This window comes from Cyprinus carpio, chromosome B11 (genome assembly GCF_018340385.1).
Source record: "Cyprinus carpio isolate SPL01 chromosome B11, ASM1834038v1, whole genome shotgun sequence".
Lineage (NCBI taxonomy): Eukaryota > Metazoa > Chordata > Actinopteri > Cypriniformes > Cyprinidae > Cyprinus > Cyprinus carpio.
Genome location: NC_056607.1, coordinates 14,489,217 through 14,514,377, shown reverse-complemented (window position 1 = coordinate 14,514,377; position 25,161 = coordinate 14,489,217). Strand labels below are relative to the sequence as shown.

At 35.5% G+C, this 25,161-nt stretch overlaps 1 protein-coding gene across 3 annotated transcripts in view; it reads right to left on the bottom strand.

Moving 5' to 3' along the window:
- Window positions 1–25,161, bottom strand: part of LOC109098853 (IQ motif and SEC7 domain-containing protein 1-like) — a 158,465-nt gene that overhangs the window by 113,859 nt on the left and 19,445 nt on the right. For all 3 annotated transcript variants that reach the window (XM_042734056.1, XM_042734057.1, XM_042734063.1), the window contains exon 2: window positions 7,385–7,420. In XM_042734056.1, coding sequence (XP_042589990.1) covers window positions 7,385–7,420 — 36 coding nt within the window. The remainder of the gene's footprint in view (window positions 1–7,384; window positions 7,421–25,161) is intronic.

Below are 25,161 nucleotides of genomic sequence, written 5' to 3'. Positions count from 1 at the left end.
AGGCCAGCTCCACCAAACAGTAGTAAAGTCACCACATATATTACTGCAGCTTTACAACACTCACTTTAACAGGGCACAAGTGCTTGGACAGAGCTCTGTAACTATCACTCACATTGAAAAAACATGAGCTAGAAAGCAAGGAAGATGCTAGATATTCTCTAGAGCTGCTGTCTTTGCAGTAGTCACTTGCAGTGGTTGCGAACTCCCCATAAGAAAGACTTCACAGTGTGTGGCTGCTCCACATTCCCTACATCCCTTTGTAGCAGATCAGATGCAGAGTGAGAGAGAGTGAACGCAGACACTGGCCCCACAACAACATAGTACGACCAGTATTTGTGCCAACACGAAAACTTGAGAGGCAAAGCTGGAGGGGACTGAGAATTATTGCCTTGTAAAACCCACTCTGCTATGATGTGGTAGAGATACAGGGTGGATTAAGAGGAAACTCTGCACAATTAGTGAGAAGAAAGGGATTTTGAGAAGTGCTGTAGCACTCTTTCTCTCAGACTCTGTCTGAAGCTAACGGAAGCCCCTCATTAGTTTTTCAAATATTGTGATGTCATGGATCCCCATATACACTGAGAAAAATCTGGAGTAGAAACAGTTTTTACTTAGAAATAATTAAATATAATAAAAAAATAAAAAAATAAAAACAAAAATCCATTTATACTACATGAGAAAAATTATATTATATTATAAAGACAAAATGTTGTTTCCTAAATTAAGTAATTTGTTACAGTACAAACACTGAAAGATCTTATTAAAAGAGTAGGTGTAAAATAGAATAAAATAGCTATGATTTGCAGAAAATAAACCATTTAAAATAGAATAAAATAAGATTCCCCCCCCTGAAATTTTGACCTCCTTAGTTTTAGATAAACACTTATAAATTAAATGAATGCAATATCACTCAATAGAAATTAAAAATAATAATTAATAACAATAATAATATTAATTATCCTCAGCAAGAATAAAATAAATTGATTAAAAGTTGCAGTAAAGACATTTATAATGTTATACAAAGATTTCTATTTCAAATAAATCCAGCTGTTTTAAACTTTCTATTCATCCTGAAAAAAAAGTATCATGTTTTCTCAAAAATATTAAGCAGCACAACTGTTTTCAACATTAATAATAATATGAAATTTAATGTAGACTGACGTAATGGCTCTACAATCCAGCTTTTCCATAAAATGAATAAAGTACATTTTAAAATGCATTTAAATATAAAACAGTTGTTTTAAATAGCAATAATATTACTGTATTATTTATTTAAAATACTGTTTTTTTTTTCAATAAATGCAGCCTTAATCAGTATGAGATACTTTTTTTAATTGAAAAATATTAAATAAATAAATAAATAAAATAAAAAATAAATACAAATAATTTTTAAAAAAAATCATCAAAAATCATTAAAAAAACCCTTTTAAACTGTATTGCAGATAAATACATATTAATATTTATGAATAAATTAATAAATACATTAATAATATCCATAGTGTATTACAATAAAAACCGTCTATTTGACACTACATGAAAATATAACTCTACTTTTTAAAGGCACATTTTTGTCTGCCTTCAAAAATCAATCAAAAGAAGGCATGGATGACAGGATGTGACCCAAATACTGGATTCTGACATGCCTTGATACCCTCCTTCTTCCGGATACTTGAAAGAGAAGCATTTTCTCAGGTCAGTGACCACACATTTTTGTTTCCCAATATCTGCAAGCAACCAGTGTGTGGCCGGCCCTGCCTACTTAACCTTGGCAAAGCCACAGGCTGAGTACAGAACAGCGTGTCAGCAGAAAGCACCCGTCTTACTCTGCACTGTTAGCGTGAGTATCAGAGCACTGGAACAGAGCCTGCCAACAGCTGTGTGACAAGCACGCACACACACAAACGCACACGGAGTGGATAGGCTTCAATGGAGCAGCCTATTACAGGCCCCAAATCAATGAGCAGATACATACAGAGTGAGAGAGAAAGCAGGATGGTGAGTGTAAAGTCCGAGGTGAAAATGAGAGAGGGCAAATGCTCTGGGGGACCAGGCCTAAAAAACTCCCTGCGGCTACACTCGCTCACACACACACGTCCTTGTCTAGAAGGAACAATGTGTATTGTACAGGGCCGCTCGGTGGAAAGCAGAGGCGTGCTGATGTCATGCTGATGTATGCCACTTGCAAAGCCTGGCAGCAGTGAAATATTTTGGTTTGTAGTAAGGTGAATAAAGAAAACTGCAAGAGTTGACATTTCACTCTGCTCTGATGATGGTCTGAGTCACTGAAATTGAAACGATTTGTCAAACAGACTACACTTCGTAAGTTTTATGAGAAAGTGTTATAGCTTAAGTTATCCACAATAAATTGTGCTTTCAAAATGATTAAAGACTAATATTAAGTTGAGTTTTGTTTTTCAAAGTGTGAAGGGTGTTTTCTCCTTAGAAGTATTTCAGACATTACTACATATACTGTATACTGCCAAACATATACAGAGGATTGAAATCTTGAAATATTAATACATTTTCAGTTTTTTTTTGTTGTTGTTGTCTAAGGGCCCGAAGATCACGGGCATCCAGTATGGTTTTCCGGCCTTGACCCTTACGCACAGTGATTGTTCCAGATTCTCTGAATCTTTGGATGATACAGTAATATGCACTGTAGATGATGAGAACTTCAAACTCTTTGCAATTTTTCTCTGAGAAACTCCTTTCTGATATTGCTCCACTATTTTTCGCCACAGCATTTGGGGAATTGGTGATCCTCTGCCCATCTTGACTTCTGAGAGAAACTGCCACTCTGAGAGGCTCTTTTTATACCCAATCATGTTGCCAACTGACCTAATAAGTTGCAAATTGGTCCTCCAGCTGTTCCTTATATGTACATTTAACTTTTCTGACCTCTTATTGATACCTGTCCCAACTCGTTTGGAATGTGTAGCTCTCATGAAATCCAAAATGAGCCAATATTTGGCATGACATTTCAAAATGTCTCACTTTCAACATTTGATATGTCATCTATATTCTATTGTGAATAAAATATAAGTTTATGAGATTTGTAAATTATTCCATTCCTTTTTTACTCACAATTTGTACAGTGTCCCAACTTTTTTGGAATTGGGTTTGTATTTTGGATGAGCAGATTTAAATAAATAATAAATAAATAAATAAATACATACTGTATGATGCTACCTGAAAATAAAACTGAATTAAAAAATAAATTGATTTTAATAAATTATAAATAAATAAATATTAATATTAATTTTATTTATTTAAACATTTTTAGAAGAGAAATAGACTCTCAGCCTGATGATACACTGGGCAACTCTGGGCAATGTTGCCGTCAACGCTAGCAACCAGGTGAGACAAGGGGCCCATGACCAATCTAAAATATCCAGATATCCAGAACAATAATTTGTTACCCATTAGGAAAGTGCCCAAGGAATATTGTTCAAAAAAGTTGCCCGGCAAAATCGCTCAAAAAGTTACCCATGTATCATCATTCACTCACACAAAAATCCAAGGATAACATTCTCCACTGCATCTCAAACTCTCATTTTGTCCTAGAAAGGCTCAACATGTTGTCTGCGGTTTGAAAATGATCAGAGAGTTTGACGACATTAAAACAGTGGCTGAAATAACACTGATATCTGACTCGACTGCCAGCATCCATTTATCAGTCTCAACATCAAAGTCTGACTGAGGCAGGACTTAAAAATGTCCAGATAAGGGAGAGATATGAGCGATATGCCTGTTCACTCAATTGAGCTTGGCTCGAAGCTTTGATATCGAAGAAGAGAACTTTACTGTAAGTAAAAATTCCCACAGAATCTACTTTCTTCAAGTGTTTGTCCCCATTTCTAGGGATAAAACAGTTGCTTAAACTAAGAGTGGTTTCTGTGAAATATACTGCTGCAAATATACACCCAGTGTAAGAGACTTCTTTTAAAAATAAAAAATAAAAATGTTCCTCAAACTTCTGAACATTAGTAGACGTAAATTACAATATGTTAAAAAAATTTTTCTTTTTTTCCCATTTTGTCTTAAAATTTTTATTTCATTTTAGTTTTTACAATAATATATAAAAAAAATCCCCCACAATATTTATGATATGATTTTTGTGATGCGGAAAATGCAGAATCCGGTCATAAAAACGGAATTTACTGTGTAACGCAGAATGTCACGGAATTTGCCAACTTTTGGATGAATAAATCAAAAAGTAGGTGAGTACACTTAAATCAAAACGTGATATGGTCTAGTGTCTGTGAATATTAAGCCACAAAAATACTATTTAAATATGAATACTGCATGTTCTGAGTGTCTCTATGTGAATGAATGGCGCAGACGCACGGTTTCGTTTACTACACACATACTGAAGCGTGTGTGATGCTTGCGGTGTTTTCAGCCTCTGCCAACTCAATATATGAGTACAAGAACACATTGTTTATTGTCATATCATGTACAAACAGAAACTCAAAGGTCTTCACAGCAACCTGTCAAAATAAAAGTTTGATTTAACTTGAAGAAACTGTGACAAAAATGTAGCTATTACTAAATGCAATGATATAACTATTACTACTAATAAAATGATTAAAAAATATTTTCAAGGAATATTTACCAGAAAAAGTATTTACCAGAGTGTATTTACCAGAAAAATGTAAACACAAAACACAGTATTTCTGAAAAAATAAATGAATAAATAAAATAATACTCATTTTTTTTTAATAAAATCATTTATTTAGGAGATGTTTTGATTATTAAAATTTAATGAAACCATTTAAATAGAATCCAGAGAAGTAATGGAAAACAGAATTAGGTAAATTTTCGTTAAGAAAGTTTTCGTTAAACTTTTAATAAATTGTTGTTAAATTATGTAAGTTTCATGATTTCAGTTAATTAAACATGCTTTTTGATTAATACAATTTTATTTAACTATTAAAACAGACTGTTGAAATATTAAAACAGAAAAAAACTAAATCCCAAAAAATTAAAACGGAAAAAATGGAATTTGGAAAAAATAAAATGGATTTCAAAGAGCCATACACAAGGGGGTTGGTAACACTGTTAAATCAGCCAAGCAGACATGTTTATCAGCTGATGCATCATCTCAAAATGATCAAAGACCGGCTGATATATTGGTCCATTAAAACACAACACGTTAACATTTCTTCCCAAAGGTCTTAAACTGCTAAATCATACATCTGGTTCATTCACACCAACACAGGAAAGAGTTTAAAATTTAGATTCATATCTGACTTGCTTTTTCTTATCAAGTTTTCCATGTTAAATAAGACAAATCCGGGGGAAGAACACTAAGCCAAGAGGCTGTCAACACAGGGCCTTTGGCTTTCATAAAGGCTAAGACAACAATGCTTTCCTCTGTCTAGAAAACCGCCTGGTTTGCTCGCCTAACAGAAAATACACAGCTATCTTCCCCGAATATAATTATTCACCCTCGATCCCTTACAGCACTTCACCCTAAAACTAATAAGTGTCATCCATCTGCAGCCAGCTAATTTGCCAATTACCGACAACAACTGTTGTTGTGTGTTATCGTGTTTAATGTTGTTGCACAAGTCCAATGTTCCTCAAGAAGCTCTCCTAAGGGACAGCCTCTCGCTTTGATAAGCAGTCTGAGCTTCTTTTGCAACAATTTCCTCTCCAGTGCTCAATTCAAACTTCTCTGGCTGATGAAATCTGGGATCAACAGCAAACCCCGAACAAGACCGTTTCAGTGGCTCACAAAATGCTACGAGTGTTGAGGAGGACATGCTGGATGTATGGGAGAGTCCCTGAGGATTTCGTTGCTCCAACGAAACTAATGCCACCCCAAGCTGGAAGGAAGCATTGAAGTACATTGATTCACACACTATAACACTGCAGTGCTGAGAGAGGATCTAATTAAGTCTGTTAATAACCTAGTGTTGATACAGCCGTAATTGTTCAACCGAATGGATACAGCAGCAGTCGTCTTTCTGTTCGACCTGAGTTCCAATACAATGGTGCCCACGAATGTTATTAATAAAGACCTGCTTCACAGGTGCTCTGAAGACCCGTCCTTTAAGAGAATTTATCACAATGATGCAGAGACCCACATGGCTCAGGATTGATGGAAAAATTTCTTACTGAAGTGCCAAGTAGACAGATAGTACAAACATATGTCTTATTTTAGCCACTTGGCACATGAGCACTTGAGCAATAACTCAGCAATCTCAAAATGATGAAAAGGTCTCAAAGTTTAGGGTTTGATGTTTAACAGTACAGTATGTGTGATATTTATTATTTATTTATTTAAAAAGTGCTTCACAGACGTGCTTAGTCTATGAATAATAATTCGATGATGGACAAATGATATTATAACTATTGCAGTAAATAGTTTGTGAAATATTGACAAAATTCAGGTTTGTAGTTGAGTGCTTGTTCATTTCCAAATAAAGTAAAACAAGAAAACTAACCAAAATATCCAAAAATTTATTAAATGATAAAAATACAACATTCATTAATTATTCTTATTTTGTTTTATTCTGACAAACAAAATGCTCAAATGAACCTGTGACACATTTAATGTAATATCTTCATCCACTGTCTGTCTTTAGATTTCAGCAAATAAATTAATAAACATACATGACGACTCAATTATTTGTTGGTCTAGTGGTTACAATTACGCTTTGAATGTGACGTGGTTTTGGTACTAATCTATCCTATTATTGTCAATAGGACACATTCATTCAAATTTAATAAGATGAATAAAACTGCTACTAACTATAGCACACACACTAACAACATGAAAACTTTTTCTAAATTATACATCACTGTCACAAGCTATTTTAGGAATTAGTCTATACAAACCTGGCCATGCCATATGGGGAATAAAAGACTAAATGCCTAAGGCCATATTTTGCCTATAAACTCAACATTCAAGGCTTTGAAACAAATCGGACAAACAAAAAAAGCAAAAGCTTTAAAAAAAACAACCATGATACACAATGCCCTTGAACGTAAATTTAAAAGCTTAAAAAATAATCCACATAATCCAATAATCAGCCCTAGAAAAAGTATATATATGTATATATATATATATATATATATATATATATAACTCTTCACTGGCAGGTTTTTCTACAAATCCCCAATAACAGAAACTGATTACAAATCTGTAATGGGGACAATGAGGATGTCCGTCCAAAAAGTCAATGTGCATCTGAGACAGGATGCAGAAAATGTCAACAAACATGCGTGACTCAGTCATGGAAATGTGACTAAATAACGTGCAACACATAATTTGACATGGCAATGAGAAATGCAGTTCTCAGAGCATCTACTATGAGCTTTATGATGACAGCAGAAGAGCCAAGATCAACAGAGAGGGTGTCCTCTCCTAACCTACCTGACATTTGCGACATGCAAGACCTCACTTTCATTCCTGTGGGGGACAAAAAAGAGAGAAGCAGAGTTAGAAGTTGAAGTTTTGAAAGGCAGTGAAAAACTTAACATCTCAAACTTCCAACAGTAACAACAACAACAACAACAACAAAAAATCCTCCTTGAATAATAGCTGTCTTGTTGTTTGGAACTATATGGGCTACACTCTAAACCCATCTACAGTATAAATGCTTGACTACAGTATGCCCAAGTGATGCAAGCAATAACATTCAACGTGACCAGTGTAACCTGAAGAAATGACTCTTATGAACTCATTCTTTTAAGTAAATTAAAAACACACAGCACAGCCAGTGTAGTCTGTTCCTTGAACAAAGTCTAAGTCAGACTAAGTCTGCCCTTTAATGAATCAATCAAAAACACTCCCAAACTTAGCAGTTATCAAATTTAGCAGTTTCAATACATAGCAACTATATTTTCATAACATACCAAATGTTAGTCCCTGTCACACACAATGGAAACTGTGCCAAGAGCTTTTGAGGAGACCACTGTGTTGATGTTAGAAGTGAATGGCATTGACATGTCAAAAAAAAGCTTGAATGTCAAAAAACTGTGTAGTTAGCCCTAGGGTTGCAGTAATCATAACTGTCGATTATTCCCTTGAAATTGTAATTGTGATGTATTAATTATGATTATCACTATTTAGATTGCATTGCATTATGTTTCTACCATTGTTTAATGCAACTGCATGCCGTATTTTTATATGAAAATAAACAAGCTAAAAACACTTACTGAAAAACTTTTAGTACTTTTCTATAGTATTAAGCCTCAAATGTCAACTATACATCAGATTGAATTATTCTTTAAATTATTAAAAAGTAAAAATATGAATGGTATTATAATTTTATACTAAGACTAACATTAAAACAATGGAAAAACCCTTGAGATAATATGTAGAAAGAAAAAAAAGCATCTAAAGCATGCAGAATAACATGTGGAATAAGTGGACTTTGAACGATTAATTTCCGCTTTGAACGATTACGTAATTGTGGCATCCGTAATTGTAATCACAATTAGAAATTTGATTAATTGTGAAACCTTAGTTGTCCCTAATAATAATTGTGAGGAATTCCGAGTGTGCTTTTTTTTATTATTGGTCATCTCTTTTACCTCAACAACTGCCTATTCCCGACTATGAAGACGGCAGAATTCAAAACTCAGTTTGTAGCATTCTATGCAAGCTGCTAGCAGACTCATATGTCAGTGAATGTGGAGAACCGCTGACATGGCACCTGTCTGGACTGCGAGGATAAACTAGTGCCAGGTTGCAAGTAATACTTGGCCATAAAATAAACAATACACTTTACATTAATTTATACTTTGTCCCCAGATTTGTTTGTTTTGATTCTGCTAATTATTAGCACTGCTAACTGCAAGTTCAGCTGAAAACCCACCGCTTGGTACAATAATTGACTAATTAAGCAGTCACATATATATTGTTGTTATCTGAAAATTGTGCATATATTCCTAATTTATAAGTACAGTAAGATAATAAAACAGCCTAATAAGAGGGTCATGGGTGCTTCATTATAATGGTTCAGCAAGTGTTGGTTTTGAAATAGTGCTGTAACAGTGCCAGGTTAATATAATACAGTAATAGGCAAATTAAGCAATTAGGCAAATGAGGCAATGCAAGAGGGAATGAGAAGATCCAGAATGCTACAAATGCACCTATACTTTGCACTAAATTGCTGTTAGCGATGCCTAACAGGATGAAATGAACCTTATTGATCTCACATTACTGTACTTATGATTGCTTTAATTTGTTAGTGCTATGACAAGCCATTATGTGGTATAAAAAGGAAAAATAAATAAATAATTAAATTAATAACAGAGTACAGGAGTGACCACACACTCTCTCAGCAGCTGTGGCTCCAGAAGTATTACAAATGAAAACAAGAAAAGATTATTTACATATTTTATGAGTCAAAGAACTAATGGTGTAATGATGCAATCAAATCAAATACAATGGTAAGAATTTGACATTACTGACGAGATTATATATATATATATATATATATATATATATATATATATATATATATATATATATATATATATATATATATATATATATATATATATATATATATATATATATATGGTTTTAATAAATATAAATAAACAGATTTATAAATAAATATATAATATGTACATTACTGTTCAAAAGTTTGCGTTTGTGGTCTTTTTTTGTAAGAAATTAATACTTTTTTTTCAAAAAGGATGCATTACAATGAAATTTCAATTGATACAAAATATTTCTATCTCATCCTAAAAAAATTACATTTTCCACAAAAACATTAAGCAGCACAATCTATTATAAAAAAATATTTAATGAGCACTAATTAGCATATTAATGTTTGTTAACTTGTAATAATCTTTCACGATAATACAGTTTTTACTGTATCTTTGATAAAGTAAATGAATAATGAATATGATTTGTTTAAAAAAAAAATCTACCAACCACAACATTTTTTAAACAGTAGTGTAGTTTGAGATAGGAAGACAGACTCAATTAAACCGAAATACTTTATGTTTATTGCTATGATTTTTCACACTGACTTGTGGTTCAAACAGAAGCATATAACACGGCTTAATCTCAGAGCTCATGGTAGATCAGCCTTGAAAGGTTTAAACGTTAAAAATCAATTTCTCTATGAAGAAAATGAATGAGATTTTTACTCTGGAACCCTCTTGCACTCTACAGAAACAACAACAACAAATAAACATCACCCCTATGAATGTTCAAACAGAACTGATACCACTGCACTCCACTGAAACAACTTGAAAGTCACAATAGGAAACCTGAAACCTTTGGCAAACAGCTGGCTAGAAGACATGACCTGTTTATTCTTGACAGAAATTATTTTAAAGGGGAAAAAAAATCTTTTAACCAACAACAGAAATGCTGCATTCCATTCAATGTTTTCAGTAGACAGCTATACAGATGCAATTTCTGCTATGCCTTTGATTACAGATCTTAAGTTAGCTCTGGTTAACCACCAGTCAAAAGCCAAAACAGGGTCAGACACTTTAAACTAGAAATAAAACAGATGATCAAAGGTATTTTCAACATTTGTAAACATGTAGAAAACTCTTCCTTAATAAATATCATTTATTAATTTTTCAGTAGCAAATGTAACTTTAAAGGAAAAAGGAAAGCCTAGGCCAACCAAGATATCACTTGCTTAACCAATGGATCCTCTGCAGTGAATGGGTGCCGTCAGAATGAGAGTCCAAACAGCTGATAAAAACATTACAATAATCCACACGTCCTTCAATTTACATCTTGTGAAGCAAGAAACTGCATGTTTGTAAGAATCAAATCCATCAATAATCCATAACTCTTCAACATGATGGCACCTATTCACTGGTGCTGAGGAAACGACGTAATGCTAAATTTCTCCAAATCTGTTCCAATGACCATAAACTCATCAACATTTTCGATGGCCTGAGAGTGAGTAGGTTTTCAGGCGAATTTTCATTTTTGGTGAACATTTTTGAACAGTCTGAATTACTTTAACTAGCAAATGACAAAACTACAGTTTTTACAATTCAGCACTGCAGTTTTAATCAGCCAATTTTACCTTGAATTTGGTGCTTGGTGAACGTTAATTTTGGACCCGGCCTGATGTTCGCTTTCTGTTACACCTATTGCACCAACTGTTTTGAAGAGTTCTGAACTTTAAGCTCCAAATGTTCAAAGCAAAATTAATGAGTAACACCTTCAATCTTAATATTAAAAGCCAGGGAACAGGTCTTACACTATGATAAATCAGAATACTCCAGATCATCAAAAGAAAGTCAGGAAAGTCAGATCAGTTCTCAACAAGACAGCAGTTCAAAAAAAAAAAAAAAAAAAAAGTTCAGCATTCTGGGGCTTTTTAAAGTGAGGAGAGTTTGCACTCCCTCCATAAAGTGTGAGACAAGCACAAATCTAACATCACAGCTCCAGCACTTCAAAGCCATGGCAGTGCCTCCCCACAGGAGTGGCTATGGAACAGATGTCTGAGAAAAATGCTGCACAGCAATCGTTTTGTGGCCTCCAGTGACTCGTGTTTAAAAAAAACTCCAGAGTAACAGACCACACGACGAAGGACACAAAGATAGCACAGTCTGAAGGTCTTGTGTGTCGTCAGCGACACAAAGTACTGTGAATTTGAAACCAAATAGAAGGAATTTCTATAGGGCTGTAAAATATCAATTTTTACTTCAGAAATCTTAATGATCACTTATTTATATCTATATTTATAATCTAAGAGAGGGTAAAGAGTTGCTACAGACATATAAATAGCTACATACAAAAATCTCTCTACTACTTTACGGTCAGTTTTCCACAATGCTGTCAATTAAACACATACACAGTGTGTATATATAGTGCCATTAAAAACTTTGGGGTCAGTAAGGTCAGGTATTTTTTTTTTTTTTTAAGATTTATTTTTTGGCATTTTTGTCTTTATTATGATAAGACAGATCATAACGGCCAGCAAGTAAAGTGGGAGAGAGGCAGGACCAACCATCCATCCATCTTTTCTGGCCTAATGAAATCACTGAACTTCATGTATCATGGTATTGAAGAGCAATGCCAGTCCAATGAAACACTGCTGCTCAATCACCACAACACAAGGTTATAATGACCCTAATCGTTATAGCTCTAATGAGGTCCTATCAAAATCAATCATCATTTCTAAGCTTGTTTTCATGGCATGCTTATGAACACAATTAAATCAAAGCATTTAATTTGAATAACAAATCATATCTACCCATATACGAGAACAGGTTATGCTCAGATAGCTTATTGATATTCATTGTGTTATACAGCTGCATGTGTGGATAAAATATAAGGGTTGGACAGCTCTCCAGGCAAAGACGATGATGGTTTGAGAGTATAGCAGCCACACAGAATCCATCAATACTACAGCTGTCTGCTCTGGGCTAATGCAAGTCCTCCCAGCTTCAGACACTGATATACATTGATAGCAAAGCCCCATTACATAAAATATTACACTGAATGACTGCTAAGACTATCATCATGGGCACATCTGAGCACCACAAGATATGAGTAAGTGTGGCATTACTTACACCAGTCGTTCTCAAGCGGTTTGCTTCACGAACCAGATTTCATATAGCAAGATAGCACAAAATTAAACAAAAATGTCCATAGTGGTGTTGTTATTGTTAAAACTATTTCGTTTTTGTTAACTGAAATAAAGGTGAAATACAAAATGGTAATGGAAAACATACAACAACTGACTGAAATACAATAAGCACTAAAGCTTAAAAAATTAAGCTAAATAAAAACAAAAACGACCATAACAAAATTACTAAAACTTAAACTAAAATGAAAACATAAATCATAAGCCAATTCAAGATATTAACAAATACTATAATAGTATAGAAATAATAATAACCAATAATTTAGCAAATAATTACTTGTATGTTATGGTCAATAAATAGCCAAAATTATTATTAATAAAATCTATTTAAAAAAAAAAACATTATATAATACATAAAAAAGATATAGTTATAATGGTATATTATTTTAACTAATTAAAAATTAACTACAATTATTTGTTTTAAATGACACAAATGAATGTACACATCAAATCATACACATGAAAAACAAAACTTTTTATATTAAATATTTAAAATTAAATAAAAATTCACTCTTACTGAACTATACTCTCCTATCATTTGCATGCAGCATTGTTTTTTCCTTGCTAACATATTAAAACAGGCATATCTTGGCAAACAATGTCCTACACTAAAGACGAGAAGATTTTCACTCTTACTTCTATTATGAGGCAACAATGGAAACTGGGCAATTACTTAATCGCTCAGCACATTAACACAATTCACCAGTCAGATTCAGATACTTTGAGAAAATTAGGACAGCCACAGTAATTCATCCTCAACCAACTGAGCTTTGAGAGACACAAAAAACATTTTGCGTTCTTATCTGTGTGGAGCACTCACACTCTGGGATTGTACGTTTAATATCTTCATTCGTTTGTGATTGCCTGTTGATTCATGAAATGTTTATCCTTCTGTTCTAATGCTTTAAACTTCTATCTGCCCCTCATTAAGAGGATGTTCAGAACCGTCAGTGTTTGTGCTGGCAATAAATAATTCCAACGTTTTAAATTTTCAAGCTGATGGCCGCAGTGGGATATTGTGTTGACTTCTGTTTGGCCCTTCAGGACAAAAGAAAATGACTCACGCTGCAGAACTTCCCTGCCCAAGACAGAACCCAACTGGGAGAGCAAACACGAGCACAGCTATGAATTATTACAAACTGAACTTCTTGCCACTGTGTTGTTTGAGAATATCTGAGAATAGAAATAAGTTCAAACCAGATCCATATCATGAAGTATCATTTCATCTCCCCTGCTGTTAAAATGAACTTAATCACAGTTTAAACAAATAAATGACAAAGAAACATCATATCAGATCCACCAATCTCTTAAAGGGGTCCTATTATGCTTTTTCACTTTTTCAGTTTTAGTCAGTGTGTAGTGTGTATGTTTGGGCATAAAAAATATCTACAAAGTTACAAATCTCAAAGTCCACCCCAAAGGGAGATATTTCATTTTTTTTAAAAAATCCATTTTCAAGAACTACAACAAAAGGCTAGTTTGGACTACAGCTTGTTTTCTGGGGTTTTTGTGATATCACAAAGCAGCCCATTAGAATATCATTAAAATAAATCCTGTCTATGGAAATTCGAATGGTTGGGGGGTGGGGAGGGGCGAGGTCATGGTTAGAATGCTTGGTTGAATGCATCAGACAAGACGACGAAGAAGAAGTGCGTTTAAGTGGTTGTTGACATCGTATCTAAAATGTGATTTAGCCAAAAAACAACAACAATGATAACGTTATCACTCTAGTATGTCTTGCAGTATCCATGCATGCAAAGGTTCTGACCGATCATCTTGTTCAATATTCTTGGGGTCTGAATCTAGCTCAAATTGATATGGCAATATTGATGCCATGCTTAACTATATCCCGGAAAAGACAGAACTTGCTGCTTTGGCAAGGGGCGTGGCTGTACTGAAACACCGTCAGCTGTTCGCCAATCACAACGCACTGGGACAGCAAACCAATCACAACACATTTCGGCGGGCCTTCATCAAACCCAGAACTAATCGATCCATTTGTGCCAGGCTGGGGAGAAAGATATTGTTTTAATGTAAATTATGTGAAAAATAATGCGTTTTTCGAACCACCAAGCATGAGAACATGTTCTAGTACACCTTGTAAAAGAGCATAATAGGACCTCTTTAAACACAGAAGCCATGAAAGATAAACCTTAAACTTTCAAAAACTCTCCTCTTATCAGAGCCACAAATTAAGTTTTGCAATTCTTCCAGTTGATCATCATGTCACAGTACCTAACCTGCCTTCATGAATAACACACATTAAAGAGTTATAAATGTAAAAAGCAGGCCCAGTTTTTAAATCATCCACCATGGGTGTCGTTTTGGAAGTGTTGGCCCAGTCCTGCAGCTGGCTCTGGCTCTGGCTCTGGCTCCCATGTCCATTAAAGGTCACCAAAAGTCAAGTTTTCATTCGCTTCCTTTTGTCCTCTCTCCCCATTAAATTCGAAAATTGTTTAATCCAGCAGGGCAATGAAATTAACCTTTTCACCCGCCAGCCCATGCATCAGTGCCATGAAGGTAAATCGCATTTTTAAACTGGATAAAGAGGGCCTGACTGTCCCTAGAGCTGTTAACCTCACACATTCGAAGGGTTCATCACTCAAAGGCCATAGATATGCTTGGCTAAAATAAGAATTGTGTAAAAAAGCAGTTTTGTTAGCTTAATTTAGATGTCCCTTGAGGTATTAAGCATTGTCTCGGGCATTTCTACTACTCTGAAAATGTAGACACCGTAGAGTCCAGTATTAATTAAACTCAAAGGACTGAAACTAAAAGAAAAGATAGCATGAAAGGACATGCTGACATTTAGTATGCAACATTAGCTGCAACTATTAGGTCACTTTTACTCTTGGTTTGATTGCTAGGTCCGATTCCACCCTGTTTCTTTTCTTTTAAAACTGTATTATTCGGATCTGAACCCTGGTACATTTCCATTATCAATGTGAGTCCTCTGTGAGCACCAGCAGCAGCTGTTTACCACAATAACTAGGTAAAGACTCAGGAGGAGAAAATGCCTGTTTCACTGTGTTATTGAAGTATTTGTCCCTTCGGATTCACTGCCACAACTTCACACAGCACTCGATTCTGTCTGCCGCAGATATGAGCTGCTCTATGAAGAGAAGAATTTATATGGAACATTCCATCAATGTATAATAATTGCAACCGGAAACATGCAAAAATTCAAATTCACTTTTGCAAGCTAAGCCAGACTCCAAACCTTACCAGTGCTCAGGAGTCAGCCAACTTTATCAGTTCAGAAAATCAAGAAAACCAATCAAGCAAACAGAAAGTGTCCACACTGTAAAGAAGTCACATTAGAAACATTTCTGTAATAGTAATAGTAGATGTAAATGTATGTTCATTATCAAAAACAGTAACATCTTTAAAGATAGTAACAACCATTGTAACAATCTTTATATGATTAAATGTAATTATTCTGACCATTTGGGTTTCATTAAAATTAACCATTGGTCTTCCATAGTAACATACCTTTAGATCATGATAACCAGAGTTAAAAACACACATATTGCACCTCAGTACCATGGTAAAAATGTAACTTTATGGTTTCTAGGTATTTGTATGAAAAACAGTCTGAATATATTTAGCATAAATTCACAAATGCTATAGCTTAATCACAGTGCACTTCTGGCGCATAAACATTCTACTGAACTTTTGTTATTGTTTCATTGAGAAAACTTGTATACCAATAATTATCGTTATTATTTTATTGCCCAGCTCTACAAACAGATTTCTGGCCCATTTTCACCAAAAACGATAACAATAACTATATTGGTGTCCACACCAAAACACAATAAAAAAATTTTTTACCATAAGCATGCAATAATTCTGACTGACTCTCAATGAAATTGTTCTTAAAGACATTCTACTGTGTCGTTTATATCACTATAGTTATCTTACTTGGTATGAACGAGACTTTAGTCAACGTGACCAAGTTGAACTCAATGCGAAATCTGTGTAGGGAAAGCTTAACCCTCAAGCAATTAACTGAAATTAAATTATTCAATTTCTTAAAAAAAACCTGTTCAAAATTGGTAAATGTGACCACACCTTTAGATGGCATGCATTACCCAGTGTCCCACTGGAACACATTACAGACATCATTGAATATTTATCTTCTTTCATGACTTCAATTAGTGTATGAAGAAAAAAAACATAAAAAATGTGAGATCAGTATTTCTTTATCCACAAGAATTCAGAAACTTTCTTCAGATTTACTCTCTGGTGATAATCCAAGTTGTCTTTTCTCCTCAGCAGTGCTCTCTTTTATTCAGCGACAGGGGTTAATGCCCGCCCATGCAGCAAATGTAGGACTTTGCAGTTTTAAATGGGAGATACACAGCCCCAAGTCTCTATCTAAAGCCAATTGAATTTCTATCGATTCTTCTATGCTCAGTATGAAGCAAAACGCCCTGGCGGAGTGCAGTCGATTGAACAGAAATACCCGCTTTACCACCATGTTCAATTCCAACTGAAATGACACTTAGCCAGGCGGATATGTAGCCAGTGAGGTTATTCATGTTTGAAGGAACCGAGTCAGCCCGTATCAGCTGGTCCCCCCTTCACCTACCAAAGAAAATGGTACCAATTTATCGTGGCACTGGAGTCTGAAAGTTCAGGGTACATCCATTTGGCGAGAACGTCAGCTCTAATGAAACATGTTGCAATGTGAGCAGTCAAGCCTGGCAGGGGCAAAAGCTCACCCAATTCATGTGCAACACATTCTCCAACTGCTTTAATAAAGTGACCAGGAATATGATATTTTTCCCCTAAAGCGAACCTTCAAGTTTCAACACTGCACTAAAATTTCATGTAACATGATGATGGATTGGCAACCAGCATCTGACAGATAATCTATGGCTATTGCATTTCTCTTCTCATTAATTTATATCCAAATGGGCCATTTTGGTACAGCACTGCCAGCAATTTGGGTCACATGGAAATTGCCATTTAAAGAGCTGCTCTAATGAGAACTATGTCCAATAAAATGGGCTCAGAACTTCATTTTTGGGCCTTGTAACATGCATTCCGCTCTGTTAACTAAATTACGTAGTCTTGGTCTACATAAGAAAGCATTTTACAATGTGTTTAGCAGTTTTATATGGCTGCAAATCATTTGTAACATGCATAGAAATATTTTCTCCTTGAAGGCAATTTTTATTTCTTTGCTTTGTGGAGCTACTTCCGGATGTCATTTGCTGAACAGTGGTAAATATCAGACTGCATTAAGATAATGAATACCAGAAAGCTTAGCTGTGAATTATCATTTCTTTCCCCTGATGTCATAAAAAACTAATTTGTACTTCAAAACAGATTACATTTACTATGTAAAATATGAATGATTTATACTGGTTCCAATGGCTTTGTTTGAAAGCTAGAGTTCACCCAAAAATAGAAATTCTGCCATCATTTACTCACCCTTATTTTATTAAAACGAACATCTGAATATAGAATCTTCAGTTTATTCACCCTTACAATGGAGAAAAAACACTTTTAACATTCATCAGTATTTATTCTTTAAGTGTAAGTTCTACAGGTTTGAAATGAAATGAGGGTAAATGACAGCTTTTATTTTTGGGTGATCTCTTTAATATCCATGATCTGTGACTGTAGATCAGACTAGAAGCTAAAATATGGCCAATATTACTGATTTTCTGTACTCACACAGAAATTTCACTGAAAAAAAAAAAAAAAAAAAAAAAAAAGAAACGCATATGCAACAGACAAAAAAAAAAAAAAAAAAAAAAAAAAAAAAAAAACCATGCTGTTGTGCATCCTGATTTCCAGTAACCCTGTGAGTAACACGACTGACCCTGGCATCTTACACTGATTCATTCTCATCCACTGACTGTACTGTAATCTTTTTAAAAGGCATTTAGTCACGCTCGCTGAGTCAGCACTTCCTTTAAAAGGATTCACTTTCTAGGAGTGATGATTGGGGTCCTCAACATGCTTAGACTAAAGACCACATTTTACTGCATTAGTACATTATATCAATGAGAAGATGAGGAATGCACTTCATACATTAAAAAATCTGAATCATGCATCAAATCATTTGTATTTTACAGCATGATCAGCCTGACAGCAGCTAGTCAGAACCTTCAGCGCAAATAGTTAATTTAATCAGGCCTAAATAGGAGGAATTAGTCTTGAAATTACCCTTTTTTCTCGGGAGGACTAATCACTCCATCATTGTGAAAATGGGAATATTAAGGCCATTTTCTGTAAGCCTATAAAGTTACAGAAAAGGACTGACTAATACAGCAAGAAATGGGATTTTGTAAAACAGCAGCTCTGCATAAGAGTGCTGCCTTGGTCTTTTTCCCAGGTGAATGAAGTCATGCTCCAGGGCCTTTCGGGTTTTCTGTTTATAATAGATATGCCAGAGCTTCTCACGAAAATTATTCATCACAGTTTTCTCTGCAGCTTTGTACACATGAAAGAAAAATGGTAGAGACTATGCAGTGCTCTATTTAAAATATAAAAACGGAAGAAAGACAGCTCTAAAATAATGTACAGGGCAATTGTACAAAGTCGCTTTAAAGCAAAACTTTTAATAGAAAATATTTAATTTTGTTCATAATAGATCACCATAATGTGCACTGTTGGGGAAGCCACTTTGAAACTATAGCTTTCTAAGCTACTCATAATTTAAACTAGGTCAACTACAGTCAAACTAATCCCTTAAAAAAAAGTCCAGCAAGCCCAGACAAAAAAAAAAAAAAGCACAAAAACTACAAAGCTCAGACCTGAACCTCTAGTCTATTAAATATTTTTGGGATAAACTGGAACAGCAAGGCAGATTCCAACACCAAACATCAGTGCCTGACCTCGCTGACACTCTGTGTCTTTGAACATTTAATTTCAAAAGCATGGCAAAAAAAAAAACATTAATCCCTCCATTTGCTGCTATAAAAGCTTTAGTTCTTCTGGGAAGGCCTTCAGCTAGATGTTGGAACACAGAAGCAGGGATTTGCTCTCATTCAGACTGAAGAGCATCAGTGAGGTCAGGCAATGATGGTGGGGGACAGGGTCTGGCTTGACATCTGCGATCCATTTCATTTCGAAAGGTGTTCAGTGATGTTTAGGTCTGGGCTTTGTGCATGCCAGTCAAGCTCTTCCACAATATCTATTCACCCTCACAAAACCTGTTATTTTGAAGAGTGTGTCTACATACTTTTGGCCATACAGTGCATCATAGAGGACAGAATGAAATTATCGCTTCGGCTTGCATGCCTGTAAAGCTTTGGCCGCAATACAATGCTTTGAATGGTTTTGTCATGCTACATTGCATCTTGTCGGCTTGTTACTGGACAAGCTAAATTACGGCCATAATCGTATTTAATTTTAATGACTATTTATTACATTACAATTTTTAAGTAGTAACTCCCCAAAGCTTACAATGTGGAACTGAAAAAATATGGCAGGTGACCAAATAACTGGTATCCCTCCTCCAGTCTTCCTAATGTAAAACTCCAGTGAGATTTTGACCTACTTAATACAAAAAGGCCAAATCAGGCTGAAAATGCATCTACACAATTAGCTAGCATTGCAAGAGAGAACCATTTCCTGTGAGACACAAGCATACCACAAGTGGCTGGACCACTTTAAAAGAATTAAGTTGAGAAGGGCAGTGCTTATAACGGTGTTTATCATCTAAGTTCACCCAAAAATGAAATACTGTTACTACTGACTCAACCTCATGTTGTTCCAGACCAGCATGACTTTCTTTCGTTCTTCCTTCCATGGCCCACAAAACTGATTCTTCAAAAGATATTTTTTACGGAGACTGATTCATTCATGAGGGCAGATGTCAAGAAGACATAGAACATAGTGTGTCATATATGGACCAATTTTATGATACACATATGGTGTTTTTTGAAGTCGTGATGAACAGTTGAAGAAAAAAAAAAGATCAGTAAGATGTATTTAGAAATTCGATGTTATATTTCATGCACAATGCCGGTTCTTTGTGATGTCACATGTCAAAATTTCTTCCTATTGTGTTTTGTGTATAGAAAGAAATAGCATAAAGGTGTGTAAATGATGACCATTTTCATTTGTGGTGAACTATTCCTTGAAGCAGTGCTGATTTTAACCTGTAAAAACAACTTCTGCATGTTCACATCGCTCATTACTGCTTCATAAAGCAGTCTCTGACATCAAATGCAGCTGTTTAAAGGCCAGAGAGATTTACTTGGCAGTTATTTCCATCACTTAGTGGGTTTAACACATAGCCCAATAAGATTTATAAAGTTACAGCACAAAAACAAAGTGCTGACCCACAGAGAAATGTTCCGCTATATCTCTGTGATATCAGAAGATGAGTTTGTATTCAAACAGCAATGACTGCACCGGTCAGGATGGATGGCCAGGCTGATAAGACCACTGCTGGCTCGTGTATCTGACTGTGCAGTGCTCACATACCGCTTCAGCTGTTTTTGCGGAAATATTGTTGTGCTTTGAATGACATCACAGCTCGACACAAGTAAAGTAATGCACCATAAAAATGAACAACGTACCGCTAAGTGGATTTCTAAAAACGAAGATGATATTATTTACTCAACCTCATGTCGCTTCAAGCCCCTTCAAAATGCTCCTCTTGTTTAAAATGGCATGAAGGTGAATAAATAACAACAGAAGTTACATTTTTGGGTGAAATATTCCTTTAAATTGAGAAGACTGTGTAATACACACTGTGTTTTTAACCAGGCTGGCCTACCGCTGAGCTGAAAAGGATTTTATAAGGCAAATTAGAAAGAATATTACAAAACAGTCATCATACATGGCTCTTAGCAGATTTTATGCTTCTCTGTGCTGCTGGATTTTGCTTTTATGATTCAAACGCAGGAGTCATTTTCGCAGCCAGAGAGAAAAACATGATCAGCACCGGCTCGCTTGCAGTTTCATAACAGCTAATGCTCACACGATTTAAGCTCATTGTTCCGGCGTTCTTTGAGATTACATCCAGCCCGGATGAATCAATACCGTAATATTGCATTTATTCGTCAAATCCCTTTGTTAGGGAAGACTTTTCACACGTCGGCCTAATGCTGCTGTCCCTCTGCAAAGAAAAAATGAGGCAGGGAAGAGGAAAAGGCAATGGGGGGGTGCAGTCTGCATCTAAATCCCACCATTTCCTGTCACCTTATCTCTAGCTTGTCTTTGTTCCTGTCATTTATAGACTTCCCAAAGGCATCCAGCAGCCCCGACCTCACTTCCTGTGCTGCTTCCTGTAGGCCTTAAAAACAGGTGAGGCATTCTGGCATGTTAAGGAAATAAAACAAGCTTACTACTGTATTTGGTTACTGAATGCTACACTGAATGCTATACACTGTTGGCTATTCTTTAAAAGTTTTGAGTAAAATAGGAGGCAGCATTTTTACAGAGCCCTATACATGACATGCATTTAAAGAAAAACAAAAACAAATATATATCTTGGCCACAAATTAAGAATTTGTTCCCACCAGTGTCAGAAATCTTATTTGTCCACTAAGGGAAATATTTGCGCTTGGGATTGATTTCCAGGGGCATTTTTTTCCCTTTGTAAGGGCAATTTGTAGTAATATTTTCTTAAACGTATTAAAAATATTTAAAAATGTTTTCAGAATAGGCTGTTGCCAACAAAATTGTATCAATATCATAGTCACTTTAATCACGACAGAAGTAAACCGATTTGTTTATTTTGTGCAGTGCCGTTTTTTGCCCACTTATTGTGAATTTAGGTGCATTTTTGTTCACTTTGGTGTCATGTTTGCCCCAGACCCCCATTAATTTCCAACCCTGATTCCCAAGATTTATTAATTCGTGTCCATGTTTTATTAATTTTTTTCCCTCATTTTAGTTTAATCATAGCCACAATGAACTAATTAATTCCACTGTTTTAGTTAAATTGTGGCCACACTGTACAAATTTGTTCCAGCATTTCAATCATGTTGAATCATTGCCACAATTTAACTTAAATAAGGGAACAAATTAATACCTCAATAAAAACATAAAAGTCTAAAAATACATAATATATAAAATTACATACAATAAAATGTGTTCCCCCATTTAACATGTAAAGCTCACATTATTCCATGCGTTTCAAAAAGAATATGCAAGAGAGATGTCAAATGACCTAATCTCATTGTATGCGAATACATGCGCTTTTTCCTGAGCATGTACACCTGAAGCACGGGCACACTAAAAAGCCAAGCACAGATACAAGCAGAATTTAGAGGGCCATTTTAAAAATAACCCCCACAGCATGTGGAGAGGTATTAAAGCCATAATGGACTACAAGAGCAGCGCTACACTGACCAGCTATGATGCCCACTTCCTGACACCTTGAACCAGTTCTTTGCACACTTTGATAATCATACCAACAGAGTGGAAACTCAGACAGTACCACCACACAGGGAGGAGCCGGAATTGGTCTTGGAGTGTCATCAGGTGAGATCCTACATGGTGCCGGGTCGCACATTGAAGTCATGTGCTGACCAATTAGCAGGAGTGTTTACTAACATCTTCAACCTGTCCTTGCAGCAGGCTGTAGTACCCACGTGTCTTAAAGCTACCACTATTGTCCCTGTACCCAAAAAGCAAGCAGTTAGATGTCTCAGTGTTTATCGCCCCATTGCCCTGACACCAATTATTATGAAGTGCTTTGAAAGGCTCATCTTATCTCACATCAAAGTCAATATCCTCACTGATCTGGACAGCCATAAGTTTGCCTACTTTAGGAACAGATCAACGGAGGACGCAATCTCAATTGCACTTCATACATCTGGAGCATCCCAACACATATGTTAGGATGTTATTTGTTTGACCAAACAGGAAGTTTGTTAAGACCCAATATCTAAAAGGGCATTAAGAGATGTTTAATACTTTTTGTTACAGGCATGCAAACTTTGGAGAAAAAAAAAAAAAACTTGAAAAGTGCTCTTTTCCCATTTTTGAATGGTCACCATTGGCACATAATGCAACAAAGATTGCTAAAGTCAACATATTTTACTAACAGGCCTACTAATCTAAATAACTTAGTGATGCTGCCATCTTTGTGAAGTCATTATTACCCCCTTTTAATTTGGCTCTGAATCTCAGGTGAAAATTGCCATTTTGACCCCCATCTACAAAACAGTGGATTACTCATATAATATTTTGGCTATCATCACTATGCACATTTATGTTTCTTCAGAAAAAATATTAGCAAAATTCAAAATTTTAGCTGGGGACCTCTGTTTGAGTTGACATGGAATGACCCACCTGTAAAATAATACAACCAACATGAAAAAGAACCATGATTTTCCTGAAACACATCGTGATATGATATTTTGCCATATTGCCCACCACTAGTTCGAAATTGCATACTAACAAAGTTGCACACCAACTTGTATTTCATCACACAGAAAATGAAGACAAGTTGAACGAGTAGTTAGTATGCAAGTACATGAGCTTGTAATTCCGAACAGCCCTTGACTCTTGTTGGGTTAAAAAGTGGTCTCAACCGATTTGAAAAGATGATCATTTGCACCAGCTGGTAAAAGCGTGTGGCCAGTGCTGAACTTCCTGCCTCTGCTTTGAATTTGCGCTGTATGTGTATGTGTGTGGAGAGCGGGCTGTTTTCAGAGTCATTAGCAGGTGCTCCAAGCATACAGACAGTCTCTGCATGAGGCTTTCCCCAGGAAGCCAAAGATGAAATGGCACAAATAATGAGGGGCATTATCAATCACTGGCAGGAGGTTGCTTACTCACATGCACACGAGATGAGAGAGCAAGAGAGGGAGGGAGAGAGAGAGAGAGAGAGAAAAAAAAAAATCGCTGTTTTATTTAACCGTTCAAGGAAGCTTGACATTGGGGACAGCAGTGCTGTGGGTAATATCAGCAGGAGCCCTACAGGATAAAACCATATTACCAAGTCTATCTCACGGCAAGGCAAACAGGTTAAACAGCCTATGGAGCCACGCTTAAAGCCTTAACGCACTTCCCAGCAGCACTCAGATTAATTAGAACCCGATCTGTTTACAAAACCTATCTAGGAGGTCACTTCTACAATTCCCCATCCATCAATTTCTGATCAACCGCTGGTTGGAGGAAGGAGGAAGAAACAGCAAAGCTTTTGTAACCCAACAGCATATGACCTACCCAAAACGAGAGCAGACAAAATTACTTCCAACCCCTCGCACCCTTCCAACTCCATCATCCAGTTCTGTATTTCACAACTAGATTTCAGAGAATCATGTCAACAACATCAAAATTACACAGGAACATATGTCAGAAGCAGATACTTTGAAAATTCAGCCATGTCTTCACAGGAATAAATTGCATTTTAAAATAAGTTAAATTTTAAACTTTTTATTGTAATAATATTTCACATTATTGTTGTTTTTACTGTATTTTTGATCGAATAAATGCAACCTTGGTGAGCAAAGACTTATTTCAAAAACATAAAAAAAAAAACTACTACTAATGGTTAAAATAAATGGTCATATGGACTTTTTTAATATCATACAGAACTGGTGTAACAAGACAGTGAATAAAGGACAAATATATAATTCATATAAAT